Genomic DNA, 14,100 nt, shown 5'->3' with positions numbered 1-14,100 from the left:
TCAGGCATGTCCTGAATGATAATTGTTACAGTTACTAGTGTGCTTATGTAAGCTCTCAACCAAACTGTCAAGCCAAAAAAATGCTGGCGTCAAAGCACTTGTACAGTACCATGGCAACTGCAGATCATACAAAGGCTAAGATGGCTGCTTCTTTGGCTGTAAAGAATAGGAGCATTCAATTCCATTTTAGCTTGGTATCAGCCTCTTGTAACCCCCTGTATAACAAAACTGAGAGAGGAAGAGGCGGCATTAGGGGTCAATCAGCTGTAGTACACACGTGATGTCAAGTGACAAGCTGGCAGGAAGAAAAAGCAGAGTAAACAGAAGGACTGGTTTATTTCTCTGCTGATGCTCTGATATTGTCCAATCAGGCTGGGGATGGGGAGGTGACCAGGCTGTATGACTTTACCACAGCAGTCAAAAGTCAGGTCGCCAATCTGGTTCTGCTTTTTGGCAGGCCTGTGTAAATCTCAGAACTACAGGGACATGGTTACGAACTATTAGCAGTGTGCCTAGACTTCAGCTTTCAATAAAATTAAAGCGGAACTATATTCACCCTTGCTCCTGGTCACCCATTTTTATTTATGACCTATGATATGATATGTTAATATGTATGACCTTTAGTTCAACCAAAAACAGGCTAATTCCACTGTGTAGGTGTCAGGCCAAGTTCTTTTTTTTTTTTTTATTACTCAGCTTCCCAATACAAGTTACTGCATCTTGCTAGAAACATGTTCTCTCTGCATATCAGAAACATGTTCTCTCTCATTTAATATTCTACATTTCTGGATTTAGTGATTCATTAAAAATCAAATAGCAAAGTACAAATTATTTTGTTGAAGTACAAGCTGTTTATCTGTCTGCCAGCTAACCTGTTACGCCCCTTCTCCTTAACAAACTAGCAATTACACATTTGTCACCAGCTCAGAGAGCTGACAGCTGTTCTTTGTGCTGAAAACACTTCATTGCTGTTAGCTATTCTCACTTTTTCACTGGAGTATTATGGGCAAACAATAGCAGGGCATTTTGAAGCCAAACGTCTTTTCTTTCTAAAATACAGCAGCATTTTTTCACAGAGGGAGTTAAAATTAACATCATGTTACCTTACTATAAGGGTAGAATTCTTGTTACTTTAACCAATAATACTGGTATTGTCAATTAATGATACACAAATGTATGTAGTGCTCTCAAACTACACATGGCACCCCAGTATATGGCTTCCCAGAGAGACAAACCAAACACCACCATTACCTAGAGCTTTCGGCAGCCTTTCTCAACCTTTTTAACACAGAAGAACCCTTAAAATAACATTTCTGCCTCAGGGAACCCCTGCTAAAAATTACTATATCTACAGCTCATGATACATTAGTGTGATGGTCAGTGGGAAGAATGCTTCTTACACTCCCCTTTAAAAATAGCTAAAAGGATCAATGGTGTCAGGCCGAAATTGCTCAAGGAACCTCTGGAGGAACCCTAGGATTACATGGAACTCTGGTTGAGAAACCCTGGCCTAAGGAATGTTCTGTAATATTGACAACAGTCCCTATGTCTACACTTCAATATGCAGAAAACAGACTGCAGTTTTATGTTGTGCACATGTAATACTTCAAAGTATAAACAGGATGGATATTGGAAGAAGACAGGTAATAAATATTATTAACACATTTGATAATTTTCCTGATCTGCCTTGCCTTTAGCATATCAAATTACTTACTGGTGGAGGTGGCTTTCAATATTCCCTTGCCAGTAGATGACACTGTATGTTCTAGAGCTCTCTGATGCATGACATTTATAGCTGAATAGGTTCTGTATATTTTCCGGAATAACAATGTAAGTATAACTTACATCTCGCATCTATAATTTTGCTTTTTGCCCACAAAAATATACGACTGTGTATTCATATTTGGATTCTACACTACTGCATAATAAAGACCTTGGCACACTAAATTTCATACACAAGTGCCACTGATCACAGATGTTATCTAATCACATGTATAATTCTCCTAAATGTTACTGTGTTAAACTGGAGTTGCAGTGACCCATGAATTACTATTCCCATGGCTGCAAAGCAGTATTAAAACTAGCCTGGGATGTATTCCAGTATGGGATTTGCACATAAATAAGTGCAAAAGATTACATGGTTTCTATATTGTATATGCATACAATGCACAAATGTAAAAAGTAGACATAAATGATCAGTTTTTTAAACATTTGCAACAGTTTGCAAAAAGTAAAACACTAACACTAATAAATGGTGGCCAGTGGTGGGGGAGATGGGTCTACTGTTTAAGTATCACTTAAAGCTCAACTCCAAACAAACATCTACATACAAATAGTAAAAATAATATAAGGAAGTGTCTGTACCTTTATTTCTGTCTATCCATTTCTGAGATTTACACAGCTCTGCTACACAGAATAGCCCTGTCACACAGGTAGGATACATCATCTCTACTGCATTAAGTAATGCAGCTAGATCTTGCCCCCATCCCCTGTCTTTAATTCCCCTCTGACTTAGAAGCAGCAGACTGATGAACTCTTCTCTCTGCCACTCTGCTTTTTCCACCTGTCAGCATACTTCTGGTTAGCAGATGAGTACTGCAGCACAACTGATTGCCTCCTTGTGCTACTCCTTCATCTCCCAGCCTGAGCTATGCTGTACAAGGTGCAATAGGCTGATATGAAGAAAAAAGTTAGTTAATTACACTGCTTGCATTAAAAAATACATTCTGTAGTTTATTATTGAATATTATCCTGCACTATTTTGTGTGTTATATATATATATAGCTGGAGGTTAGCTTTAGATCTGCAACTCCAGAAAACAGATGACCATCCAATTGCTACAATAAATAACATTTTTAAAAACTGTCTAGAAAATATAAAAATAGAATGGTAACTCACCTTGTGTGTCCACCCAAATGCTATCTGTATCCAGAATGGAATCGTCAATAGTTGTTTCATCTCTGTAATCATCCTGTGTTTCTGTCTTGTATTCTGTTTCCTCCCTTTCTGGGGAAGCTGGCATACAAGGTGATCCTTCTTTGGGCTCTTCATTTGATTCTTCTTCTATTACTTCCTCCTCCTCTTCCTCCTCCTCTTCTTCTTCTTCTGTTAAGGGCTTCTCAAGTTCAGCAAGTTGAGTTGCTGCAAAGCGGACATTGTGAGCCACAGATTCACCTTCATCCACAGTAGTTTGCTCTACCTTAATAAAGTCATCTTCTACTGTTACCACAGACTCAATAATTCCTTTAATTTCTTCGGTGTGGTCCTCAACTGGTTCTTTATCAACATTGTCTAAATCAGCTTCCTCAGGCAATTCTTGTGTTAGGTCTTTACTACTTTCCTCTGTTACCTCTAACTCATGTAGCTCTTTATCAGATTCTTCACCTACAGGTTGTATTATCTTCTGATCAATTTCTTCTGTTTTTGCTACTGTCTCCGTAGTTTGCTCTAAATTAGGTTCCTCCACTGTTTCTTCCTCTGCTTCCTCTGGCTCCTCATGCTTTGTCTCTTGTGTAGGGGAAACAGGTGTCTCCACTGGTTCTTGTGTGATTTGCTTAGTGATTTCTTCAACATCTGGTTTTTGAGTATCTACAGGTGATGCAATCTGGGAGACTTCTTGTGATGGCTCTTGAGCTTGTTCTGGTTCCCCACTAGATTCATAAGACTCTTCTTTGTCAACTGCCTCTTGATGTACTAAGTCAGGCTTTGCACCTTTCTCCTTCAAATCAAGTTCAGAAAGTTTGCCGCCCTCCTTCAGAGTGGCTGCATCTTCATCAGAAATGACTTTAACTATGATGGAATCCGAATCTTCTGCAGTGACCTGGGGTTCAGTAACTGCTCCTTTCTTATCTTCTTGTGTCTGCAACTCAGAAGGTTCAGTAACTTCTTGGCTGAGTGTTTCTTCTGTAGATAGCTTGACTTGTTCAGATGTCTCTGTTATAGCCATTTCAGGGACAGTGTCAGGGGTTGTTTCACTTTCTTCAGGTTTGGAGTCCTCAACAGATATTTTATCTATTTCATCCTTCATCTCTGAGGGTTCTTTGTCTTTCAAGTCAGGCTCTGTGCTTTCTACTTTGTCTTTTATCTCTGCTGTCCCTAATGATTCTTTTAACTCAGTCAGATCCTCTACTTTTTCTAAGACAGTATCAAGTTTTGTCTCACCAAACTTTTTATCCTGCTCTGACTCCCACCCCGGTGACCCTGTGTCACTGCAGGATTCCTGCATTTCTATTCCAAGTTTTTCTGCTGCTGCCAGTTTTACTTGAATAATGGATGGATCTACAGCAAGGCCCTCATAAAGGGTGGACATTCCCCCACTCACACTTTCACTGTCTTGTACTGGAGATGGAAGAGGGACAGTGTATTTATTAAACACGCAGTAGCCTAGTTCCTCCTGTTGGCTATCTGTCTTTACAAGAAGGCTGCTTCCTTCAATTACTGATGCTTGCTGGAGTACACTACTGTCATCAATAATGACATCAGAAGCTCCAGACTTTCTTCTAGCAACATCTGCCTCTGCACTACCTGAATCTAGCCTGGATCGAGGTTTAGTTAAATCTAGCATTTCTGGCAAGTCTGGCGCCATGATAGTACCATTCTTGTAGTAGTCTTTAGCCGGATACTGAGACTCACATAATGGTTCCAACTCAAACCTTTCTTTCCCTGTATCTTTTTCTGTTTCTTGTTTATCCTCTTCTTCATCCTCTTCTTCCTGCTCTGCTTCTTCTGGGAATGAAAGAGCTTTTTCAATAGCTGGGGTGGTGGCTGGCAAGTCGCCTTCATCTCCCTCATCTAGGCTCCCACTTGTATTAGAAAGAATATCGGTCGCTAGAGGAGAAAGGTCATGAGCACGAGCATAGCTAAATCCTAGTGCTATGGAGTCAAGACAGGACATTGGAAGATTTATAGACATACTTCTTTGCTCAATGGCAGATCTTCCACCAAGTCCTAAACTACGACTGAGGGTCAGATCATCTTTATTTTTACTAAGGAACTCTGATTTGTCCGCATAGATATTTGGATCAATTGTGAACAAACGATCCCCTGATAATACATTTGCATGCATCTTTCCAGATGTAAGAGTACTATAACCGACATCACGAGTTGCACTGACCTTTTCTTTAACCACTGGGGCTAAGTCATTCTCTTCTTCATCTTCATCTCTTTTAGCTATATGTGGGATAGAAGCAGCTTCATACGGGGGTTCTTTGACATCGGTCAATTCATAGTAATCACTACTTTGTTGAACACTACCTTCTAAAGCTTCTTCTTTCAGAGCAGATGTTTCAAAATATGTGGACATTCCAGACTTATCCTCCTCCAGCTTGATTTTATGCTCAGCCACATTTTCACTATCATCCTTAGATTCTGGTAAAGATTTCTCTTTAGGAGATTCCAACATCATTTCTTTTCCATCTTGAATCTCAAAGGTGTCTACTGCTGATGCTTCCAGTTTATCTTTAATTTGCTTTTCAGTATCAGTAGCTTTGCCACTGAAAGTTTCATCTTGTTTTGGCAAAATGTTAATTTCACCTATTGTTTCACCCGGCTTGGTGTGAACATCCTCTTTTTCATCAAGTTGTTTGTCAGAAACTTTAATAGACACATCACTTGATGTCATTGAACTAGGTGTCTCATCTTTCATTTGTGTACTTAATATGCTAATGGTTTCTGCCTCTGGCTGAGCCAGCTGGCTGTGAAAACTTTCAATGACACTATCTTTGGCAATTTGTGGGAAATCTGTAGCATCTTTCTCAAATGAATCTGTAACAAGCATTGAGGTATGTAAAGAAAGTTCATCTTTGACAACCAGCCCTCTATCCTGTACAGTCGAAAGTGGTACAGAACTTTCACTTGAAGGGAAACTAGAAAACAGGTTTTCCTTTACATTGCTTGTTGGGGATGTTGAAAGGTTATCTTTGCTTTCAGTTTCAGCTTTCATAAAGTCTTGTTCAGCTTCAGGAGATGTAGGAGTGCATGGTTCTATAGAAAATGAGTAGCCATGTGGAGCCTCGAACACTGTATCAGTGCTGGGCATTTCTAATGCTGAAGGCAATTTGTCATCTTCCTTTTCTGGTTTCTTGACATCTTTCTCAGGGACTTGTGATGCCAGGATATCTTGCTTAGGTTCCTCCTCAGTCTTGCTCTTAGTAGATGGAATATCTTCAACAACTTCCACGGAGGAAGGAACAGAATCTGTATGTCCTTGTGCCCCCATCTTCGAGGCTGAAAACAAATCTAGAAAAGTTTGACTTTTTTTCAAAACATATCAGTAATCATTCATCAGAAATACCTCTGTGAACAAGTGCATTACAATTAATGTAACAAAGCAGAAAGCACAGCAGCTCATATGTAAAACAGCAGGGCCTGGGATTACAGCACACTGTAACCTGAATAACCCGGATTATACTGCATGGCATATTATGGGCAAGTATACATCATTATTTTCAACATTTTCAGAAGCTGATATGTTACTTTAGTTTGAAAAATAGGGATCATATAGGGGTTATCCCTAATCAGATTTTTTTTTTTAAGTTAAGATACAAACCCTACATTAGGCTACTGTACAGGGCACCTAAAATGTCAATGTTTGGGTAGGAATTTTGAACAACGTTGCTATGAAAGGAAGCAGTTTAATTAGGTAAGACATCAACATGCAGGGCCCATTCACACCATGCTGGTCCATTTAACACACATGCATTATTGAACATTATGTCATGCATTATTGAGTATTATGCTAAGGCAGCACATTAATTGGGTAATGCATTTGGTAACATAATATCTCCGGCATGGTGCGCTACCAAGTACTGTGGTGAAGCGTACATTATTGTAATAATGGTTGTATCAGTGGGCCTTCACTTTTTATTTCCTGACCTGGCACTACTGAATTCTACCACAATATTTTTATTTTCTAACAAGGTTAAAAAAACATTAACTGGATCGTTGAAGGCTGCATCAAACATATTATATATCGCACTTACGACATTATAACACATTTTATTACTGGTGTCTTTAACTTCTTGTTCTGTTAACCTCTATGAAGTCACATGCGAAAAAAAATTAAAAACAGTTTACCAGTAAAAAAACAAAACAATCCAAAACACTAAAAACAGTGACCGGGGATAGGCTTTAGGCACATTTGTAATTTATAAAAACCTTTCCGCCTACATGTATTAGTTAAGTTTAATTCAAAGAAAAATGTACTCAAAACTACTATGAAGGGAAAAAAAATTCAGTTTCCATAGTAACTTTTAGGTGATGCAATTTAAAAGAATGTGCAAAGTAAATAAAACATTTCCATTGCATTGTATTGTGTTGCATTGACAGTAAGGACAATGTGATTGCAGAAGTTAATCTCTCATCCACTATCTGATTTTAATTTAGAAGAATCCAAACAAAATTTTGGTACTTGTCTTTGAATTTATAATCCCAGTAATATTAGATTTGTATAAACAGTACATGCTTTATTAATCAGGTTACAGTGCATCTGTAAACACATGACAAACAGTACAGAGAGTATCAAAACAACATAAGTGATTCACATTGCAGGATTTCTCTACTGACACAGTACTCCAAAGACCTATTTAAAAAATGTTTTATTGTGTAACCTTTCCTAGAATTGTTTCCCTGGTAAAAAAGAAAATATATATGCTTACTTTTAATTGTATCATTTCATCCCTGATGTAAAAATAGCTAAATATCCAATCAAGGAATTCACCGATAACCAATTTCTTTGGTACAAGCCAGGACTCCCACTTCCTTAATGCTTTGTGTCTGCTGGGTGATGTGTCAAATAACACAGAAAATAAAACTAGGAATATATATTGTTAGCTGCCCTTAAGCTCAGTTATCAACATTTAAAGTTCAACTAGTTTCAAAGCTTTTTTGATTAGAATGGAAAAGCTAATGATTTCTACTGCTGGGAGATGTCTTCTCACTTCCTATCCCTACTCCACCAGGACCAGAGAGTAAAAGAAACCTGTCCAACATAGACATAAACAGCAATAAATACATATTTATTAAGTGGGGAAATGTAACAGTAGAGGCTTTTTCATATTTATATTGTCCCCACTGAGATTTCCTGTTGTTCCTTTCACCTAACATGCTGTATGTCATGATGTGACAGGGTATCACTAAAAGCAGCAGTTCTAACCCACTCTAGGCAAACCTAAAACAAAGAATCTGGATGATGTTGGGCTTTATGAGCATTTAGGTATTTTAGAGGGTGTATTTACGTGTGTAATTAAATTTGTCATTTTTAATTTTGATATATATGAATATTATGAATACTTTTCATACATATATAAAATAATACGTTTTCTTTCTAAAAACATATTCTCTTCTCCATTGTACACCATCTTCCTCTACACTAATTTCTAGATGAGATCTTGCTTATAGTCAAGTATTATTTTGACGTAAAAAAATATATTTTCTCACACAGCCCTAAAAACCAAAAAGCACTAACAAAACAAATCGTTAACCTGAGTTTTCTGCATGACACGGCATAGTTGGAACTTGGAAGGTATTACATCAGAAGAATGATTGTGACATGTAAATAAAGTTTATAAAATGAGTGCCTCTCAATAAAACAAAAAAAAACAAAACACTTGTTTGTAGACCTTAGTCTAATTCAGTGACAAAGTAACGTTCCTGACAGACTCCATGGCAGCATATGTTTTGGGTTTAGCCCCACTTCCATTCCTACCCTATAGGACTCCAATCCCATAAATCTTTGCTCCTGTTAAGCATTCATGTTCCTTTTTTGTCCTCCTCCGGAGCACCTGTATGGGTGCTCTGTTCCTACCAAAACTGGAAGTTCAGATTAAGGCCAGGCAAGCAAAGGGAGACAGGTCGCAATACTCCTAAAGGCTCTTGCTATTAGTGAGGTATGGAGTGGGCAATGGAAGAAGTGCTAAATGCCTGATCACTGACTGGCAGGTGAACTGTTGGCCAAATAGCCCAGCTGCTGTGGGTGACTGTATTTGCCCCAAGGTTTGGTGTGTGCTTCCCTGGTCCTGGATTACATTCAAAATTGCAACTCCAGTACTCTTCCTCAAGTTAGGCTCTAGGCTGCCCTGAGGAGGCCATTCCTACACTCTTAAACGCCAGGAGGAAAAGCACTAACAGGGTTTATTAGAGGATATGGTCTAAGTTTGCTGACAATATGTCTGCTAGGGCCAATCCACGTGTCACTCCTGAAGTCCAAGACGTCCTGAGCTTCCTACAGTCGGGCCGTGACCTGTCCCTGTCAGTCAGCTCACTCAGGGTACAGGTATTGGCATTTTCAGCATTCACTGGAGTTTCATGGGCCAAACATATGCTTGTCTGTCAGTGCTTTAACCACTTGCCGACTGCCTAACGACGATTTACGTCGGCAGTCAGCCCCTCACAGGCAAAGTGACGTAGATCTACGTCGCTAGCCTGTGAGGGTCTAGGGAGCAAGCGTGCGCCGCCAGAGGCGCGCTCCCGCATGGTCACGGACCCCCCCGCGCACCCGATGTCCGCCGGTCACTCTGCGATCGCCGCTGCAGAGGGAGAAAGTCAGGCGGCTAGTGTAAACAAGCCGCCTGTCATTCTCCCCTGTGTAGAAACTGTGATCACACGGTTCTACTATGTAGGACCATTGATCACTGTTTCTACAGCTCAACCCACAGCCAATCACAGTTAGAATCATGCCCCTAGGGACACACACCACCCCTCCCTCTCAAATAAAGTTAACCCCTTCACTACCAGTGTCATTTTGCAGTAACATTGCATATGTATAGCACTGATTACTGCAGTAATGTCACTGGTAACCCCGAAAGTGTCAAAAAATGTCAGTTAAGGGTCCGATCTGTCCGCCGCAATGTCGCAGTACCGCAAAAAAAATCGCAGATCGCCGCCATTACGCGTTAAAAAAAAACCAACAAAAATTACAAAAATCTTTCCCTTTGTTAGTAAACGAGATAACTTTTGCGCAAACCAATCAAAATACGCTTTTTGCGATTTTTTTTACCAAACATAGGTAGCATAAAACAAATTGGCCGAAAATGTTAAAAAATTTTGATTTTTACATTTTTTTGGGGGGAATTTCATATAAAAAAATGTGAAAAATATTGCTATTTTTGCAAAATTTACACTCTTTTTTGTTAATAGCGCATGATCAAAAAATCGCACAGGTGATCAAATACCACCAAAAGAAAGCTCTGTTTGTGGGAAAAAAAGGACATCAAATTCGTTTAGGTACAGCGTCGCACGACCGCGCAATTGTCCGTTAAATTCACGCAGTGCCGAATCGCAAAATACCCCCTGGTCAGGAAGGGGGTAAAATCTTCCGGCGCTTAAGTGGTTAAGGGGGCAGTGAGACTCAGGCCCCAAAGGAAACCGAGGTTCCCTAAATGGGACCTCCTACTAGTTCACAATTTTCTCTCACAGCTTAGTCTGGATCCGGACAAGCCACCCACGATTAAGGAACTTACTCTTAAAACGGTCTATTTGGTGGCCATCACATCAGCTAGAAGGGTCTCCGAGATTCGAGCTCTGAGCTCAAAAGAACCTTTTCTGACTTTCTTCCCAAACAGAGTGGTCCTAATTTCTATGCTGGGGTAGAAGCCGAAAGTTACCTCTGTGCTTCATGAGAATCAGGAGATTGTCCCGCCCACTTTCAGATCAGACGAGAGCTCTGTCATCCATCCACTTGATGTAGGCAATACCCTGAAGCAGTATCTAGAAGCCACTGGCTTCTTTCCAGCAGTCTGAATACCTATTTGTTACCTTCTGTGAAAAGACTAAAGGGATGTGTTTTAAAGGGATTGCTGCATGGATCGTTCAGACCATACAGTGGCCCTATAAAGCAAAGGGCTTGGTGCCTCCGGAGGCGGTGACAGTGCACTCGACTCGGAGCATCTCAACATCTTGGGCGGTTTCAAGACATTTTGTCCCTGAAGTAATCTGTAAAGCAGCCTCCTGGTCTTCTATCAACATGTTCCTGTCCCATTATTGTGTTGAACCAGCTGCTTTGTCTTCTGTTAATTTTGGCTTACAAGTCCTGTCAGTTGATACGGTCAATTCAACTTTTTTTGTTCATTATCTGCCCACCCGGGTGTGTATGGCAAGTTATTTCCCAAAACGTATTCTGCCATGGAGTGTGTCAGGAAAATGGAAAATTGTTATCAAATACTTACCGTAGGTTTTCCTTTCTTGATGGACTCCAGCAAGAGTCCCCTCCCAGTTCCTGAGTAGACTAGTTACAGAACACAGATGCTGAACAGGAGCAAAGATTTATGGGAGTGGGGTCCTATAGGGTAGGAATGGAGGTGGGGCTAAATCCAAAACGTATGTTGCCATATAGTCCATCAGGAAAGGAAAATTACAGTAAGAATTTAAAACAATTTTCCGCTATTTCTCCTAAAATCTGTTGGCTTCCACAATTTTTTTATGCTAACAAAAAAAATGTGTTTGGCACTCAGTAATAAACTTTTAAAATTATTAGGATTATTGTTACATGTTGGTATATACATCTGTAAAAATCTCACAGATGACACTATCAGCCCATACATGATCAGTATGTGACTGCACTAACAGTCTACAGTGCCACAACATAAGACCTTGCCTGCTGCCTCAGTAGCTAAACTAACATTTGCAGCTGTTTTCCAGAAGGAATGCTAGGTATGCTAGCAATCATTTTATGAAATGTATAACAAACTAGAAATAATTTTACAGGTAACCTGTCACTTTGCTTCTATTTTACTGGAATTTTAACACCTTTTTTAGGGTAGGTGATAAAGAAAATGAAGAAGAGAAGATATTTAAAGAAAGTGCAGTTTAAAATGATTATGATATTATATATGTATATGTACTTAAATCCTCTTTCAACCCATTGAAAGCAGATGTTCTAGGAAAAATGATGTTCCCTTCCCCATCCTTTTACCTTTTATTTAAAGGAAACATGTCAAGATTGAAATATATGATCTTTTGTTGCTGAGGTATGGGGTATATATAGGTCATGTTCAAGGTCAATGACTCACCAATTAGTCAAAGCAGAACAACTATGACAACCCTGGAGCATGCACCTTTAAACCAAGTCAGCTTGGGCAGCTTCCATATCCTGACAGGTTCCATTTAAAACAGAAAGGGTTACATGTCCCATTTAACTTGACAAAGGTCATTTTCTCTTTAAGTTACTTAACCTGGTATCTGGTTTATCAGTCTTAACAAATTACCATTTAAATTGTTCTGATTCCCCATAGAACCCAATCAGATTTTGTTAGCCTTTTTTATGTATAACAGATCAAGATATAAGAGGAAACAATAAATATGAATGGTTGTTATAGGCAACAAAAGTACTTCTTGCCCTTAAAGCTTGTTTGTAATAAATTAGATAAGGTGTGTCATTAATCTATTTGAATAACTCTGTTAAAACATCATATATTTAATAATACATATACGACCACATACAGAAGAAAAGAAACAGCAAAACTACACATTTATCAAGGCAAGAAAAAAGAATGCTAACTTATAGCATAGCTTTATAATGAGCAGCCGCAGACTGCAATGAATGGAAGAAGACATGCTTTAAAAATAAAACTGTAATTGTAAAAAAAAAAAAAAATAATAATAATAGTAATAATCAAGAGACAACATAAACAAAATAAACAAAATGAAAATTGAACATTAACAAATGAGATATAAAATCAAGTTGGAAAACTGAGCTTCTATATGAAAAAAAGTTAGAACTAATGTAAAGATTTAATAAATGAATAAAAAATAAAACAGAGAGGTATATAGTCATCAGCAATGTGACTGGCAAACACGTCTAACATGGCAGAAGAGAGACTAACACGAAGCAACAGCTTAGCAGCAAAGCATGTTTGTATCATGGCAAAGTAACCTGAAATCAGCTACTGAGGTAGGAAACGCTTTGTGCTGTCCATGACAGACAACAAACTGCGGTCAGCTTAGGAAAACAGCAAAGCCAATAATCATGGCAACACATATGAATGGAACAGCCTCAGATGAGCATTTAAGTTGGATTTAGGGAGCAAATAACATGCAGAGCATACACAGGACACACCTTCCTCTGGTAAGGAAGGCATTACAACAGCAGAGGACTCTGCTTCACTTTTTGTAATGCTTTTTCCATCTGATATTTCGCATACAACACTTTCCTCTTGGTGTTGTGTGTCATCAGATCCTGAATCTGATTGGACCTTGCTGAGCCCCAAGTTGGAGGACTCAGTTGGCCTGCTTTCTCCCCCCTGAGCTTTCTCGTCTTCTTTCTCAGTCACAGGACCCTTAACTCTCTCTTCTTTGGAGTTGGAAAACAAGATGACATGGAGAGAACAGATAAGACATTCATAGGAAAGTTATGAAAAGAACACCCTATTAAATGAAATATTTTGGAAAAATAATAGAAGTACATATATATATATATATGGAGCATCAACCTGACTAATTGGCATTTTGCCATTGTGATTTAGGACCCTGAAAGGATACTAGTTTAGCCAAATGTATATTGTTTGAAATACTATGAACAGTAATTGACTGGGGATCAATGGTGGGCTTAATTGTTATGCATCTGACCTTCAGTGCCTGGGAATTTCTATTAAAGTGCAGTACATTTATTTTAATATTTTTTTTCTTCAATCAGCTTGCTGATTTACATGGAAATATATGTTGCAGTATATATAATGTATTTTATTCTTTTTTTGTTTTTTAATAAACTTGCCTTTGCACTAGGAAATAAATGTTTCAGCACCTATTATAAAACAGTTTGGAAATCTTTGGTGATGAAATTATCTACATCAAGGTACAAACTATTTAACCCCTTGTACACGTTCAAATACTTGTAAATAGGGCTTCATTGTCAAATGCATTTTATTGTATTAAATTATCATATATGCCAATATTGAGTATCAGTTTAGTTTCATCTACATTGTGTGGAAAATGTGACTGATGTGCTTCATGAACAGAATTTTCACTTAGCCTATTGATGCTGCATTCACTTCAAACACCTAGTTGTGCAGGTGAATTAAAAAATAATAATTTGGATGACTGAAGTAAACAGGGCTACGTAACCTTTGAGACACCAAACTATTCTACTGTTTTAGAAAATAAACTACC

General features: G+C 38.7%; 1 protein-coding gene across 14 annotated transcripts in view; it reads right to left on the bottom strand.

The window, feature by feature from the left end:
- MAP2 (microtubule associated protein 2) overlaps nucleotides 1–14,100 on the bottom strand; it is a 321,972-nt gene that overhangs the window by 33,489 nt on the left and 274,383 nt on the right. For 8 of the 14 annotated variants that reach the window (XM_082262368.1, XM_082262379.1, XM_082262380.1 and 5 more), the window contains 2 exons: nucleotides 13,052–13,285; nucleotides 2,899–6,237 (listed from right to left, as the gene is read on the bottom strand). The exons of 1 other annotated variant lie outside the window; for it this stretch is intronic. In XM_082262368.1, the coding sequence (XP_082118494.1) occupies nucleotides 2,899–6,237; nucleotides 13,052–13,285 (3,573 nt within the window). The remainder of the gene's footprint in view (nucleotides 1–2,898; nucleotides 6,238–13,051; nucleotides 13,286–14,100) is intronic. 5 more of the 14 variants (XM_082262381.1, XM_082262370.1, XM_082262369.1 and 2 more) reach the window with 3 other exon arrangements.

Source organism: Pelophylax lessonae (assembly GCF_965119305.1).
Source record: "Pelophylax lessonae genome assembly, chromosome: 6".
Taxonomy (NCBI): Eukaryota; Metazoa; Chordata; class Amphibia; order Anura; family Ranidae; genus Pelophylax; species Pelophylax lessonae.
This window is presented reverse-complemented; position numbering and strand designations above follow the sequence as displayed.